The 17,178-nt window shown below is 43.3% G+C and overlaps 1 protein-coding gene across 50 annotated transcripts in view; it reads right to left on the bottom strand.

Annotated features, from left to right (window-relative positions):
• Positions 1-17,178, bottom strand: part of Sp140 (SP140 nuclear body protein) — a 50,316-nt gene that overhangs the window by 31,802 nt on the left and 1,336 nt on the right. For 33 of the 50 annotated variants that reach the window (XR_015628667.1, XR_015628666.1, XR_015628665.1 and 30 more), the window contains 6 exon segments: positions 11,740-11,902; positions 10,342-10,510; positions 8,374-8,457; positions 3,855-3,965; positions 3,461-3,541; positions 196-306 (listed from right to left, as the gene is read on the bottom strand). Coding sequence is in view for 46 of the 50 variants with exons in the window: in XM_087566407.1 (XP_087422533.1) it covers positions 196-306; positions 3,461-3,541; positions 3,855-3,965; positions 8,374-8,457; positions 10,342-10,510; positions 11,740-11,902 (719 nt within the window). In the remaining 4 variants the exon portion in view is untranslated. 50 annotated transcript variants of the gene reach the window in all.

Raw genomic sequence — 17,178 nt, 5'->3', positions numbered from 1 at the left:
TGTTTTGGGACTCTGAAGTGCAGGTTGACATGGCTCCTTGTCTGTCACCACAGACAGAGGATTGATCTGTTCCCTCCTTACACATTGCATTGCCCATTCTTTGTGACCCATGGTGCTGCCTCTGGGACATCTTCTCTGTGCATAGGGTAGGATGGGGAAAGTGGAGTGGGGCGTCTTTCTCTCTGGCAGACTCACCAGCTGACTGGCAAGTGAAGTCTCGCTCATCTCCTCCATTGCACTGTGGAAGGCTGGGCACCTCCTCTGCCTGTCCAGCACTCATTTGTGTATTTCCAGGACTGTAGGATGCTGAAGAGAAACAAGGATTCAATAAACCATGCAGAGGGACCAGGAAATACCTCAGTGTGCTCAAATGGAACCAGGAAGTTCAGGGACTATAGAAAAACCAGGAGTACAAGGAATCAACATGACAACATTGACTGTGTATCACAAACAGCCAGAAAAGCCAAACACGGTCCTTCCCCAATAACCAATACTTCAACATGAGCAAAGGACCCCTCATATTCTACCCATAAGCATTAGGTTGTTCCAAACAGCAGGAGCCACAAGTATTTCCCCTGACAGGTAAAGGATCAAAGAACAAAGAAATCAAAGTAACTGAGAATGTTTCACACGCTGTTCTCTTGAAGGACAAGAGAGGCAGGCAGGAAGCTGCAACCTTCAGGGAGGAAAAGAATGGATCCTACTGACACCAGGAAGCTGTTAAACTCAGGGAGAGAGAGAGTAAGCTTTGTCAACTACATTTCTCTGAGTGTCTGGTCGAAGTTCAAGAGAGTGAGTTTGATGGAGCAAGATGAAATGAGAAAAGACATTAGAGACCCCCCCCAGGGCTGTTTTCTTAGCCTTAAGATGAAATAAGAGATCTGATTTGTGGGTCTGGAAGGATGGTTCAATGGTTAAGAGCACTTTTTGCTCTTTCAGGGGACACAGGGTCAATTTCCAGCACCACATGGCAGGTTAAAACTTTGTGCAATTCCAGTTCCCGGAAGATTTGACACCTTATTGTGACTTCCTTGGATGCCAGGCAAGTATGTGGTGTATATTTATTCATGCAAGCAAAACTGTCATATATATAAAATAAAATAAATTAAAATTAGAGAGATCCGATCTGCCTTTTGTGTTGGGGAAAATGGACAGATGTGATATATGGAAGAGTGTTTTCCATTAGGGAGAGGCAGTCAGTAACAACCCTGCTTCAGAATGGAGAAATACTGTCCCGTGCTGAAACAGAGACACCAGCACAGGAGACAGGGCTTCTGTCTATTCAGATATGTGGAACTGTGCAAGCGCTTCATGCTGAAGTTCTTGAAGCATCCAGATAGAGAAGTCTGTGAGAGAGCTATATAAAGAGAGCTACATAAAGGTAACCAAGGCCTGCAGCTGAGGAAGCTGACAGGCAAGTGTGAAGGTTCATGTTTGGGGATCATTAACTTACAGATAAGAATGCCTGAGAGAGACTGAGTGCTCCTGCATATTTCCCAATGCCACTTTGAGACTTGGGGTCACCACAACCTGAAAACTCACAGCTGATAGAGTCACCTTAGGCCAGAGTTTAGTTTCAGCTCAGTCCCTCCAATGTCTCAAACTGTTTCCTCCCTTCCCAGAAGATAAGTTTTGCTCTTTACTTATTGTTACTTTTTTTTTTTTTTTTGGTTCTTTTTTCCGGAGCTGGGGACTGAACCCAGGGCCTTGCACTTCCTAGGCAAGCACTCTACCACTGAGCTAAATCCCCAAACCTTATTGTTACTTTTAAGGTTGTTGTTGCTGTTGCTGTATTTATTTTGGGGTGGGAAAGTCTCTCACATACCATGGCACATAGGTAGAGGTCAGAAGACAACTTATAGGCATCAGCCCTCTCCTACACAGATGTGAGTCCCAGGGAGCAAACTCGAGTCATCAGACTTGGCAGCAAGTGTCATTTAACTGGCCTCCTGCTGGCTTTTGATTCATCCTTCATTTTTAATCTGTGTGTAGGGCTGATCACTCCTCGTATACTATTTATCAGCATCTCTACTTTATATAATTTTCTCCTCATATTAAACTCTGCACCTCATTTTATAAGTGAGCCTAGCCCTTTTCCCCCATTGTGTTCATCTCCCCAGCTCGGTCTGTTCTCTTTAGTTAGCTTGTTGTTCCTGATATTTCTGACAGAGTTGAATCTAAGCATATCATCTCCTCCCTTTCTGTATGTTCTGGTCATCATCCTTTCATATCATGAAAGTCTCTGTTCACTGTGGACAAAGAGGACATTCCCTTCCCAAGTCCTCTTCAAAAGTCTTACCCAGGAGTTTTCTCAGCTTTTATTTTCTTCATTTCTACACGCTTGGCCCAAGCATGGGGAAAGTAGTTGAAGGATATCAGTGCCCCTCGGTAGTGTACCCCAAGTGATGACACTAGGACTCCATGTCTGGTTAGGTGAAACACTGTCACTCACAACTCAAGATCCTTGGCTGCATCTAGAGTTCTCAACTTCCCTCTCTTGGTGTATGGTCTATACTCAAGACGGATCTCAAACAGCTTGTCGTGAAGCTTCTATACTGCTTGTGTCTCCTGAGAAAATTCAAATATTGAACATAATCTAGCCATCTATGAGGAGAATCAGGAGGGGTGAAATGAATGTGTGGTATGATGGATGATGGATGGATGGATGGATGAGTGGGTGGATGAGTGGGTGGATGGGTGGATGGACAGATAACATTTACTGGCAGGTATATGGATAGCTAGATGCTTGTATTGGAATGTGGATAAGTAAATGGCTGGGTGTATAGTTGGATAGATTGGTAGATATATGGATGGCTACATGCCTCTCTCTCTCTCTCTCTCTCTCTCTCTCTCTCTCTCTCTCTCTGTTTCTGTGTGTGTGTGTGTCTTTCCTCTTTTACAACCAGCCATTTATTCTTATTTCACCCTCCTCTGACATTTCCAATCATTGTTCCTACATGCGTTCTAGCAAGTATGCTTGAATTTTTCACTTTCTTCTCAAACACCATCCTGAGCATAGATTCATGTGGCACATGATAACATTTTAGCCCAGGGTAGACCACATTTATAACAGACATAACATAGGCAGAGATGAGCAGAAGCTGGACAGCTAAGATTTTCAGTGGTGGGGCACTCTATGGTATCCATGCAATATAGAAGTCACCTCATAATGCATTTCCCACCATTTCACCTCAGTATAAGTGATATGTGACTATATATAAACCAGATATTTTAGGTGACCTCATGTCTGCTTAATTTCATGTTCTTTGTAACAGCAAACAATACTCCTTCATATTTCTCAAGAATTTTTTTCCTCCCTGAAATTTCCCAGAATGCCATGGGCGAATATGGCCATGTGTTCTTTTGATGTTTTAACAGAGCAAACACAGCAAGAAACCCCAGTTCAGAATTCAGCCTCCAGAAAGAACCCTGCAGAGCACACAGTGCTCCCCTCACTCACCTGCTTCACATCTCAGGGAGGAGGGCAGGTTGTCCTGAGGCTCTTGTCCACCACACATTTGTTCAGGAGAACTCCTTCCCTCTGTAGGAAAGAATGACTCAGTTGCCTCAGAATGGCTAAGGAAAAGGGCTGCAGGCGAGCTGCCTATGACAAGCAGAAGGTTAAAAGGGGGCTTAGTGTCTCCTGGAGAGGATGGTCATGTTTTGGGACTCTGAAGTGCAGGTTGACATGGCTCCTTGTCTGTCACCACAGACAGAGGATTGATCTGTTCCCTCCTTACACATTGCATTGCCCATTCTTTGTGACCCATGGTGCTGCCTCTGGGACATCTTCTCTGTGCATAGGGTAGGATGGGGAAAGTGGAGTGGGGCGTCTTTCTCTCTGGCAGACTCACCAGCTGACTGGCAAGTGAAGTCTCGCTCATCTCCTCCATTGCACTGTGGAAGGCTGGGCACCTCCTCTGCCTGTCCAGCACTCATTTGTGTATTTCCAGGACTGTAGGATGCTGAAGAGAAACAAGGATTCAATAAACCATGCAGAGGGACCAGGAAATACCTCAGTGTGCTCAAATGGAACCAGGAAGTTCAGGGACTATAGAAAAACCAGGAGTACAAGGAATCAACATGACAACATTGACTGTGTATCACAAACAGCCAGAAAAGCCAAACACGGTCCTTCCCCAATAACCAATACTTCAACATGAGCAAAGGACCCCTCATATTCTACCCATAAGCATTAGGTTGTTCCAAACAGCAGGAGCCACAAGTATTTCCCCTGACAGGTAAAGGATCAAAGAACAAAGAAATCAAAGTAACTGAGAATGTTTCACACGCTGTTCTCTTGAAGGACAAGAGAGGCAGGCAGGAAGCTGCAACCTTCAGGGAGGAAAAGAATGGATCCTACTGACACCAGGAAGCTGTTAAACTCAGGGAGAGAGAGAGTAAGCTTTGTCAACTACATTTCTCTGAGTGTCTGGTCGAAGTTCAAGAGAGTGAGTTTGATGGAGCAAGATGAAATGAGAAAAGACATTAGAGACCCCCCCCCAGGGCTGTTTTCTTAGCCTTAAGATGAAATAAGAGATCTGATTTGTGGGTCTGGAAGGATGGTTCAATGGTTAAGAGCACTTTTTGCTCTTTCAGGGGACACAGGGTCAATTTCCAGCACCACATGGCAGGTTAAAACTTTGTGCAATTCCAGTTCCCGGAAGATTTGACACCTTATTGTGACTTCCTTGGATGCCAGGCAAGTATGTGGTGTATATTTATTCATGCAAGCAAAACTGTCATATATATAAAATAAAATAAATTAAAATTAGAGAGATCCGATCTGCCTTTTGTGTTGGGGAAAATGGACAGATGTGATATATGGAAGAGTGTTTTCCATTAGGGAGAGGCAGTCAGTAACAACCCTGCTTCAGAATGGAGAAATACTGTCCCGTGCTGAAACAGAGACACCAGCACAGGAGACAGGGCTTCTGTCTATTCAGATATGTGGAACTGTGCAAGCGCTTCATGCTGAAGTTCTTGAAGCATCCAGATAGAGAAGTCTGTGAGAGAGCTATATAAAGAGAGCTACATAAAGGTAACCAAGGCCTGCAGCTGAGGAAGCTGACAGGCAAGTGTGAAGGTTCATGTTTGGGGATCATTAACTTACAGATAAGAATGCCTGAGAGAAGTATTATAGATGTAGGACAGTACTGTATCATACCTCTGTGGATGTAAAATAGCTTGTACCTGCTTTATGATACGTAGTAGTGACCGTGCTTTATCAGAGCTGTTTTTAATGATGTTGCTCAGAATGTTTTCTTTCCAGATGATGATTGAGAAGCTAATTTAAAAAAAAATGGTGCCAGGTACCACAAGAGTAACAGAACTGTGCTGTTTTCTCGGGTTTTGGTTTTTTACTTTTTTTTTTTAATGGAGTGTGCTGGATGTCTCTACAGTTTTGTTCAGATGACTGCAGAACCTGGAAAAGCTGTTGCTGCTGTTGATGCATAACACACTGCTATTATTGGTCTTTCTATATAAATATAAATATATATATATATACAGAAAAAAATAAAATATAGGTTGTGTGCTGGCAAAAAAGTAAAAAATAAGAAAACAGAGATATGTTAGGACAATTTTCATAATATGAGTAAGCATATTGTCTCATCTTAAAGAAGAAATATGTTTGAAGAGCAAAAGTTCTGAAAAAATATACTAAAATATTTTCCCTTGGAAAAAAAAAAAAACTCAGGTGACAGCAGATGCTGGCGAGGATGTGGAGAAAGAGGAACACTCCTCCATTGTTGGTGGGATTGCAGACTGGTACAACCATTCTGGAAATCAGTCTGGAGGTTCCTCAGAAAATTGGACATTGAACTGCCTGAGGATCCAGCTATACCTCTCTTGGTCATATACCCAAAAGATGCCCCAACATATAAAAAAGACACATGCTCCACTATGTTCATCGCAGCCTTATTAATAACAGCCAGAAGCTGGAAAGAACCCAGATGCCCTTCAACAGAGGAATGGATACAGAAAATGTGGTACATCTACACAATGGAATATTACTCAGCTATCAAAAACAATGACTTTATGAAATTCGTAGGCAAATGGTCGGAACTGGAAAATCCTGAGTGAGGTAACCCAATCACAGAAACACACACATGGTATGCACTCATTGATAAGTGGCTATTAGCCCAAATGCTTGAATTACCCTAGATTCCTAGAACAAATGAAACTCAAGATGGTTGATCAAAATGTGAATGCTTCACTCCTTTAAAAGGGGAACAAGAATACCCTTGGCAGGGAATAGAGAGGCAAAGATTAAAACAGAGACCGAAGGAACACCCATTCAGAGCCTGCCCCACATGTGGCCCATACATATACAGCCATCCAATTAGACAAGATGGATGAAGCAAAGAAGTGCAGGCCGCCGACAGGAGCCGGATGTAGATCTTTCCCGAGAGACACAGCCAGAATACAGCAAACACAGAGGCGAATGCCAGCAGCAAACCACTGAATTGAGAATAGGACCCCCGTTGAAGGAATCAGAGAAAGAACTGGAAGAGTTTGAAGGGGCTCGAGACCCCATATGTACAACAATGCCAAGCATCCAGAGCTTCCAGGGACTAAGCCACTACCTAAAGTCTATACATGGACTGACCCTGGACTCTGACCTCAGAGGTAGCAATGAATATCCTAGTAAGAGCACCAGTGGAAGGGGAAGCCCTGGGTCCTGCTAAGACTGAACCCTGAGTGAACGTGATTGTTGAGGGGAGGGTGGTAATGGGGGGAGGTTGGGGAGGGGAACACCCATAAAGAAAGGGAGGGGGAGGGATTAGGGGGATGTTTCCCCTGAAACCGGGAAAGGGAATAACACTCGAAATGTATATAAGAAATACTCAAGTTAATAAAAAAAAAAAAAAGAATGCCTGAGAGAGACTGAGTGCTCCTGCATATTTCCCAATGCCACTTTGAGACTTGGGGTCACCACAACCTGAAAACTCACAGCTGATAGAGTCACCTTAGGCCAGAGTTTAGTTTCAGCTCAGTCCCTCCAATGTCTCAAACTGTTTCCTCCCTTCCCAGAAGATAAGTTTTGCTCTTTACTTATTGTTACTTTTTTTTTTTTTTTTGGTTCTTTTTTCCGGAGCTGGGGACTGAACCCAGGGCCTTGCACTTCCTAGGCAAGCACTCTACCACTGAGCTAAATCCCCAAACCTTATTGTTACTTTTAAGGTTGTTGTTGCTGTTGCTGTATTTATTTTGGGGTGGGAAAGTCTCTCACATACCATGGCACATAGGTAGAGGTCAGAAGACAACTTATAGGCATCAGCCCTCTCCTACACAGATGTGAGTCCCAGGGAGCAAACTCGAGTCATCAGACTTGGCAGCAAGTGTCATTTAACTGGCCTCCTGCTGGCTTTTGATTCATCCTTCATTTTTAATCTGTGTGTAGGGCTGATCACTCCTCGTATACTATTTATCAGCATCTCTACTTTATATAATTTTCTCCTCATATTAAACTCTGCACCTCATTTTATAAGTGAGCCTAGCCCTTTTCCCCCATTGTGTTCATCTCCCCAGCTCGGTCTGTTCTCTTTAGTTAGCTTGTTGTTCCTGATATTTCTGACAGAGTTGAATCTAAGCATATCATCTCCTCCCTTTCTGTATGTTCTGGTCATCATCCTTTCATATCATGAAAGTCTCTGTTCACTGTGGACAAAGAGGACATTCCCTTCCCAAGTCCTCTTCAAAAGTCTTACCCAGGAGTTTTCTCAGCTTTTATTTTCTTCATTTCTACACGCTTGGCCCAAGCATGGGGAAAGTAGTTGAAGGATATCAGTGCCCCTCGGTAGTGTACCCCAAGTGATGACACTAGGACTCCATGTCTGGTTAGGTGAAACACTGTCACTCACAACTCAAGATCCTTGGCTGCATCTAGAGTTCTCAACTTCCCTCTCTTGGTGTATGGTCTATACTCAAGACAGATCTCAAACAGCTTGTCGTGAAGCTTCTATACTGCTTGTGTCTCCTGAGAAAATTCAAATATTGAACATAATCTAGCCATCTATGAGGAGAATCAGGAGGAGTGAAATGAATGGATGGTATGATGGATGATGGATGGATGGATGAGTGGGTGGATGGGTGGATGGACAGATAACATTTACTGGCAGGTATATGGATAGCTAGATGCTTGTATTGGTATGTGGATAAGTAAATGGTTGGGTGTATAGTTGGATAGGTTGGTAGATATATGGATGGCTACATGCCTCTCTCTCTCTCTCTCTGTGTTTGTGTGTGTGTGTGTGTGTGTGTGTGTGTGTGTGTGTGTGTGTGTGTGTGTGTTGGGAATGGTCATTTCTCTAAAGATTAAGGCAGGAAAATAGTATCCCGAGCTAATTAGTGTTCTAAAAACATAATCACCTTCCCTAACGACAGCTGGCAGTCTGGGCCTCTCTTCAACATCTCTTCCATTTATCCTTTGTACAGTCCTGTGATTTTCAGAAACTGAGGAGAAATAAGACAATGACCAAATCAGACAGTGACAGGGCAGAGACCTCCAAGCACTCTCTCTGGGCTCTGGTGCTCAGCACGCCGGTGAGTTACTCCACCTCCTCTGTGATGCTCACCCCACCCACCCAGAGCCTTGCTGTCTGTTTTCTTTCTGTTCACCCCTGCTACTTTCTTCTCATCTTTGGTCCCTGGTGCTCTTCTTTTATGGCATAAAGCAAGGTGTGATGACACTGAGTTTGTCCTTCTAAATTTGCAAGCTTGTGGAGATAAATGGCATGATTTGCAGAAACTTTTTGAATAACCACTCGATGTAAAACCAAGATTTTGGGGAGGTATAACTGGCCTCCTCAAGGCTTGATTGGGTGCGGAACCTCAGCTATTGGCTGCTGTTTCTCTGGGGAACAGGTAACAAGTAGACTTGAACAGGAGGAAGAGGAGAAGGCTATTAGGGATTTCAGCTGTGTGCCGAACTGCATGTCAGTTACACATCAGGTGCACACTGGATTCTGGTGTCTCTGTGCAGCCTTCTAACCCTTCTGGTACCTGGAAATGTTAGAGACAGACAGTGGGAACGCTTATATCATGGTTTATATCTCTTCAACATGATTTGGGGAGAGTTACTTTACGTTGGCACATTGCATGAACGTGAAGTCAGCAGGTCCTGGGTAGAGAACAGCCTTTGCTGTTCCTACTGGTTCCCTGTAGCTTCAGCTTTTCAGCACCCCTATCTCTAGAGGACTCTCCCTTCTGCAGGGCCTGGGTGCAATTTCAACTTAAAGTAAGGCAGAAGACAAGTGACACCGCTATGATTGGAAAGGCAGGGGGCTTCTGTAGGGAAAAGGAAGGCTTAGAGAGATAGCAGTGAAGAAGGGAGGGAGGGAACGAGGGAAGGAGGAGGGGAGGGAGGGGAGGGAAGGCAAGGAGAAGGTAAAGGAATGGGAAAAGCTACTGTCTTTCAAGGATACGAGAAAGAAGAAATAGAGGGATAGAAAGAAAGAAAGAAAGAAAGAAAGAAAGAAAGAAAGAAAGAAAGAGAGGAAGGGACTTTCTTGAACTGAGTCAGGGGAGTCAGGGAAGTTGTTCTGGTTACACAGCCCTGAAGAGGAAGCAGGATGAGTGAGGAGAAACTGGAAAGCTGCTTTCTGCAAACAACACAGGAAGTGGCTTGGCTGTCAGTGACCTCGGGTGGTAAGGGAGGAGTGAAACACCAGCTCTTGACCCTCAGAGCTGCATTTCAAGACGACCGACCAAGCAATAGGAACAGAGCCACATCCAGGCCCTGCAGAAGGGAGAGTCCTCTAGAGATAGGGGTGCTGAAAAGCTGAAGCTACAGGGAACCAGTGGGAACAGCAAAGGCTGTTCTCTACCCAGGACCTGCTGACTTCATGTTCATGCAATGTGCCAACACCATGGTTCTTAAAGCCCACCCTGTTCTCCCACTCTAGGCAGACACGGGCTACCCTCTCAAGTGTCTGGGCCTAGCCTGGGCTCCCCTTGTGATTTCTCTACTCTTCAAAGAAGGAAACTGAAGTAGGACTCTGCTGAGTGATAAATTTTGCATGTTTACAATTGCAAATGTCTGCAAGCATCAAAGAGAGCTGGCTCCTGTCTAAGGAAACTCATCCTTCATACTGTGTTTAATAGCATGAAAATCAGGTCCTGTGAGCAGTTGTCTATGTGTTACTTGGCCTAGGTGTAAGCTCCTGACTACATGGGCCGTATGTTTTTCCTACATCTCCCTGTGCTTGGCATGACATAGTCTTTCAGTAAATTATATGTCAAATATCAATGAAAAAATGAATGAATGAATGGATGGATGGATGAATAAATGAATGAAATTGTCTTTCATTCCCTGAAGCAGGTGAGAGCTATAGTTACCACTTAGGAAGTGTTTTAGAATCTCCTGTAAGTCAGGGTAGGCCTTCAGATGCACGTTGCTGAATATCACTTTCAGAAGATCCCGGCTAAACTTCTTCTGTATGTCACTGAGGATGTCATACACCACTCTGTCCACTGGAACCAGGTTCTTACATGTTTCTTGACATTCCTTAAAATATTGAATACAGGATTATGTCATGATGGTTGTATGGGTTATTGAGGCTTCGATTGGTTCAAGCACCATTTCTTTTCTCGTAAAATGTCTTGAGTTTTGCAAATGCCAAGGTGACGTCTTACATGTCCTCTGTACAAACAAACCCCTGCTCATCTGAAAGCAGCTCTGATGCTGACAAACAGTAGACAGGGAAGAGAAAATTTGAGGAATAATCAAATGATATGTCTGTAAGAGCCAGGCCCTCCCAGACCCTGAGTGGTACCAGGCAGGACCTTGGGGACCTTGGGGATCAGACAACTAACTCCCTAAAGACTGAGCTGCTCTAAAGGGCTGGCAGCAACCAAGTGAGCATCCTAGCCACAGGGCAAAGAGAATGCATAAAGAAGAAAAGGTCTTTGTTACCACCAGGGGAATCCCATCACTGACCTTTTACTACAGTCTAGGGCTTCAGAGGTGACTGAGGAGCCAGGAACAACTTGAAGAAAGAGAAGTAAACAGGACTCCCCAAGTTCTGTCCTCAGATAATGCAACTACCTGTGACTTTCAAAGCCCTCAGACTCTGGGATATGGAATAAATAGGCTTTGTGTGATGGTTTGTATATGCTAGGCCCAGGGAATGGCACTATTAGAAGATGTGGCCCTGTTGGAGTAAGTGTGTCACTATGGGTATGGGCTTTAAGAGCCTCATCCTAACTGCCTGAACATTAGTATTCTGCTAGCAGCCTTCAGATGAAGATGTAGACCTATCAACTTCTCCTGCACTGTGCCTGCCTGGATGCCACCATGCTCCTGCCTTAATGATAATGGACTGAACCGCTGAACCTTTAAGCCAGCCCCAATTAAATGTTGTCCTTATAAGACTTGCCTTGGTCATGGTGTCTGTTCACAGCAGTAAAACCCTAACTAAGACACTTTGTAAGGCAGTGCTGCTTAGATGTGTCTATGTGCATCCTGGTTTCTGTTGTTACATTGCACGAGTGACCCTGGTATGCACTTTGGAGCATTCCTGTTTGCTATCCATCACTGTCACCATGTGCCTCAGTTACTGCAGAAGATGTAAATGGTCCTTGTGACATCTGCCTCTCTGGTTATCTTCTGACTTACAAGAAGTGAAGCTCCCTCCTCCCTGAAAGCACTTCAGCCTGTTGGCTGCACCACAGGTTCAGCATGATACAGCACGGGGCAGGCTTGCTGTCAGGACTGAGTTCATTCCCCACACTCACCTGATACTTCTGCTCCGAGATGAAGTCTCGGTCTCGAAGGCTCATGAGGAAAGGAAATAGCTTGGTGATGGCACTTGCAATCTCCACCTTGTTTTCTTTGAAGAGCTTGAACATTAGCTGATAGTCATCTGACTGCTCTCCATTCTGGTTTTCTGGGATCATCCTAAGGGATAGATTCCATGCAGAATTGATACCAGTTTACAAGACGCCACCAATAGCTGGATAATTTCTGACACAAAGGATAGTCCGCTAACGTAAAATTAAAATTTTAAACATCTACTATAATATATGTTGTGATGCTTTGGGTTTGGTTTGTTTGGGACTGGGTACCAACTGTAAGTCTGGCTTGCCTGGAAGTTACTATGTAGACAAGGTTGTCCTCATGGAGATTTCATTTGCTTCTGTCTCCTGAGAACTCAGTTCAAATCATGCTCCACCATGCCCAACACTATGCTTAGTTTTTTTTTTAATTTATTTATTTGTTATGTATACAGCATTCTGCTTGCATATATGCCTGCAGGTCAGAAGAAGTCACCAGATCTCATATAGATGGTTGTGAGCCACCATGTGGTTGCTGGGAATTGAACTCAGGACCTCTGGAAGAGCCAGAGCCATTTCTTAACCACTGAGCCATCTCTCCAGCCGGTGATTAGTTTTAATTGTCAACATGACATAATCTATAACCATCTTGAATTGTGTCAGTCTTAATAAAGGATTGTCTAGATTAGAGTGGTCTATGGGTATGTCTGTCCAGGGTTGTCCTCATTCTGCTGGTTGATATGGAAAGATCCAGTCCACTGTGGGCAGCATCAATTACTAGGTAGGGCATCCTGGGTGGCACGAGTGTAGGGAGCAAGTTGATCACTGACAGGCACACTTGCATTCATTACTCTCTGCTCTTGACTGTGGACATGACCAACTGCTTCATAGACTTTCCTGCAACGATGACCTGTAACCTGGACCTGTGGGCTAATAGGTTTTTTCCTCCCCTAAATTGCTTTATATCAGGGTATGTTATCGCAGCAACAGAAATGAAACTGGAACACCATCTATAGACCTCTGGGTAAGTGGAAATGCAAGAAAAAGCAGACCCTCTTCATCCATTTCATTTGTAAAGGCAAAGCAGTTGACCCAGGACTGAGACGTGTGGCTCATCCATAGTTGCACATGCTTTCTCCTCTCCGCCTGGTTCCCCACCTCTTTCAGTGACGGGGCCTCTCTACCACCTCAAAACCAGCACTTATTAGCCATGCTGTTCTCTACAGTGCCTGATATCTCTCTGCCCAGAGACAGTGTTTAGAGAGAGGATCCTCTGAGAAAAAAAGCCCAGAAGTCCAATGAGACATGGGAGTGTTTGTTCATGTAATTGACGCCATTCTGGGTGGCAAACGGAAACAAATTATGACATATAGTTCAGTGACAGAAGCGAGAAATCATCTGGGCATGGTCCAATGCCTGTAGTCACAGCATCCTGCCTTCATGGCCAACATAGCAACTTCTTTCTAATTTTACCTAGTGTTAGTACGGTTATAATATCTGCACATGTAGAGGTCTGAGGACAACTTTGTGGATTTGGTTCTCTCTTTTCACTCTTGGGTAAGTTCTGGGCATCAAACTCAGGTCCTGGTGCCTAGACAGAACCTTTATCCACTGAGGCATCTTGTTGGCCCTTACCTAGTGACTTCAAGGCTCACTTGGGCTATACGGCAAAACCTTGTCTCAATGAAGAAAGAAGTCAATTTCTAATACAAAGAAAGGGGGAAGGAAGGCTGGTGGGAAGGTTCAGTGGGCAAATGTCCTTCCCTATAGTTTAATGGCCTGAGTTCAATCTTGGGACCCACAGTGTAGGAGAGAACCAAGTCCTGCAAGAGGGGGAGGAGATGAGCAAAAATACAGTATGAAGTATGCAGTAAATACGTATGAAGATGCCATGTTGAGGCCCATCATTTTTATGCTAACCTAAATAATCAATTAACAAGAAAACTAAATCAAATAAATCAGGGCACATGTTTGCCTTTCATTTATTTTAAATGTTCATATATTTTTAAAATTTTCATGCATGAATGCTGTATTTACATCATTTCTCCTGCCCCCTTTTTGTCTCAATCCTCTCATGCCTTCCTTTCCCACTTCCTTTCAAAACCATTTTTAATTATTGTTACATATATATATACACATATACATATAAATACATATATGTATACATACACACATATACACATGCATACATACATCCGTGCGTACATACATACATACATACATACATACATACAACCTGCAGAGTTCATGTAATGTTGCTCGCATGCATATGTGTTTAGGGCTGCCCGCCAGACACTGCATAACCTAACAGAGGGTTCATTCCTGGAGAATACTGGTGCATTTTCTCTTTCTTAACAGCCATTTATTGCCTACAGCTCTTCATCTAGGGGTGGAGCCTTGTGAGATTTCTCCCATCCACACCAGCACATCGCCTGGTGCTGCCACTGAAGACACATCCCTTTTTTAAGCACTTAAAATGCCAATACCTGCATGCTGAATAACTGAGAATGATGACTCTCGAGGTGTAGTCTGAGGAACCCCAACACCGCTCAAGACTCTTTCAGATGCCAACGCGAACACACCATTCTCAGAACCATCCTGAAATACCACTTGCCCTTTCTCCCTTTCCTCCTCCCAAGAGTGTTGCGTGGGATTCGCAGATGCCCATGGGCTGTGGCATCACTGCAGACTGAACGAAGAGGTAAACAGGACAGTCTGGGACTTTGACCAAGCAGGAGAGTAAGGACATTTGCGAGAAGGTAAAGCAAGATTATATCTTTCCCTTTAATTTTATTTTAGAAAATATTGTTATTTTCTGTTAGGTTGCATCACTCGTGATGGTGATGAATTTGTGGCTGCTATTTTTAAGGGATGAATATTCTAAATGTCTGAAGCTTTAATTTATAATTAATGGTAAATCTCATTAAATTGAACACCAAAAGATAGCTTTTAGGGTTCTCCATAATTTTTAAGAAAAAGGGGTGTGTTAATCATAGCATGTCTGAGGCAGAGACAGGCAGGAGGATCTCCATGAATTCTAGGCCAGCCTGGTCTATATAGTGAGTTCCAGGCTAGTCAGGAGTACACAATAAACAAACACAAAGCATATCCAAGTCATCTGATACCAAAAAATCTTGTCATATAATAATATGACAAAACTATACAATAATTTTTATCTTAAACTTAAGGAGGTTGTCTATGTATGTGTGTGCTCATGTCTATGTACCTGGAGTATGTCTGTGCAAGGAGTCCAGTTGTTCTCCACCTTATTTTTTTGAGACAAGGTCTCTCACTGAACTCCAATATCATTAATTCAGCCAGTCATCTCCAGGGACCCAACTGTCTCCACCCCCTAATTCTGAAGTTAAAAAGCACACACCACCACATCCAGGTTTCATGTGGGTTCTAGGGATCTGAACTGAGCTCCCCATAACACCTGAGTTGGAACTAAATTACTTCACAGATGGTAAATCCAAATACTGCAGCTTCATATTTGACATTCTGACCCAGCTAGAAGATGCGGCCAATTAATCAGAAATACAAAAGTACCAAGGTGTCAAAACTAAACTACCCAGTGCCACAAGACAGTGAGCAGTGAGTGCGCTCACACGCACATGGACAAGTGCAAGTGCACACGCATGCGTGCACGCACACACACACACGCACACACACATATACAACACACACATACACACATACACACACAACACACATACACACACACATATACAACACACACATATACATACACAACACACACATACACACACACATATACAACACACACATACACACACAACACACACATACACACACACATATACAACACACACATACACACACAACACACACATACACACACATATACAACACACACATACACACACAACACACACATACACACACAACACACACATACACACACATATATATACACACACAACACACACATACATACATAAAACACACATACACACACATATACAACACACACATATACATACACACACACAACACACACATACACACCACACACACACACACACACACAGTTTAGAAAAAACAGAGACATAAGATATGAAAGTTTCCCCAAAATCCATTCTCAAGAGGATCCCCAGAATCAATCCCCAGTACTGCAAAAAAGAAAAACGAAATGAAACAAAAATAATAATAACAATTGATAAAGGAGTTCCTGAGAAAAAGAATCATAAAAATGTTTTACTAAAACCAAAGGAGCACAAAAAGAAAGGAAAGTCAAAAGAAAAAGAGTGAAATGAAAATATTTACAAACATGATAGGTGTTTCTCTGTGTCCATTATCAGTGGAAATGTGATTTTCCATTTATTTGGAAATTTAATTATATATTATATTTAATAATAGCACGATAATAAAACAGTATGTTTGAAAACTGCAACTAGTATAAGTAGAAGAGGCGCTGGGGGGGGATGGCTCAGCTGATACAGGCCCTGCCACCGAGTCTGCGGACACGAGCTTGCTCCCTAAGACCTCCGTGGTTGAAGGAGAGAATCAGCCAGCTAAGGTTGTTCCCTGACCTCAACAGACACACTGTGGCACTTGTACACGTACAATAAATAAATTTAATTTTTAAAAAACCTATGGGGGAAGACAGGCAAAAGTGCGACTCTTGCTCCTACACTGAAAAAGCACAGAAGTCTAAAACATAAATTAAATCTGAGACACAGCAAAGGCAGTGGCTAGGGGAAAACACATAGCTTTGTATATGTCAGAAGGTAAGAGAGGCATAAATGCAGTCTTATGAGGAGCAATTTCATCCCAATGAAAACAAAGATTCAGTGGAATTAAAGTAGAAATCTATAAGATTAAAAGAAGTGAGTGTTCTGCTCACACCACAAACTACTCCTTTGGAAAGATCAATGCGTTATTAAATCTCTAGTCAGACTGACGAAGGAAAGACAGACACACACACACTATGAATCCCACAGACAGTGAAGGGATAGTAAAGACTGATGCAGCCATTCCTACACCTGTCGGATTGATAACCACAACAAAAATGTCTTCAAAGACAGAAACAGCACACACTCACACTCTGAGAGACAGATCACTTCAACAGGCTTATAAGAAAGACATTGAGCCAGTAATGAACCACCCCACTCACTCCCAAAAGACACAGCATGCTGTTGGTATCACTAGTGGCCTTGACCAAACGTCACGGAGAAGTGATGCTTTCTTAAGATGTCTGCAGGACCAGAAGTTGCCCCAAGAGAGTCCCTGTTGGAGGGCAATTAGCTACATACACCTTCGTCTCATCTTTTTTGTTTTTATTTTGAATTATGTATATATGTGTCTGTCTCGGTGTGTTTCCTGCATGTAAATACAGCGCCTATGGAAGGCAGAAGAGGGTGTCTGATCGGAGTTGGG

The sequence above is a fragment of the Rattus norvegicus genome, chromosome 9 (genome assembly GCF_021556685.1).
Source record: "Rattus norvegicus strain SHRSP/BbbUtx chromosome 9, alternate assembly SHRSP_T2T, whole genome shotgun sequence".
Classification (NCBI taxonomy): domain Eukaryota; kingdom Metazoa; phylum Chordata; class Mammalia; order Rodentia; family Muridae; genus Rattus; species Rattus norvegicus.
This window is presented reverse-complemented; position numbering and strand designations above follow the sequence as displayed.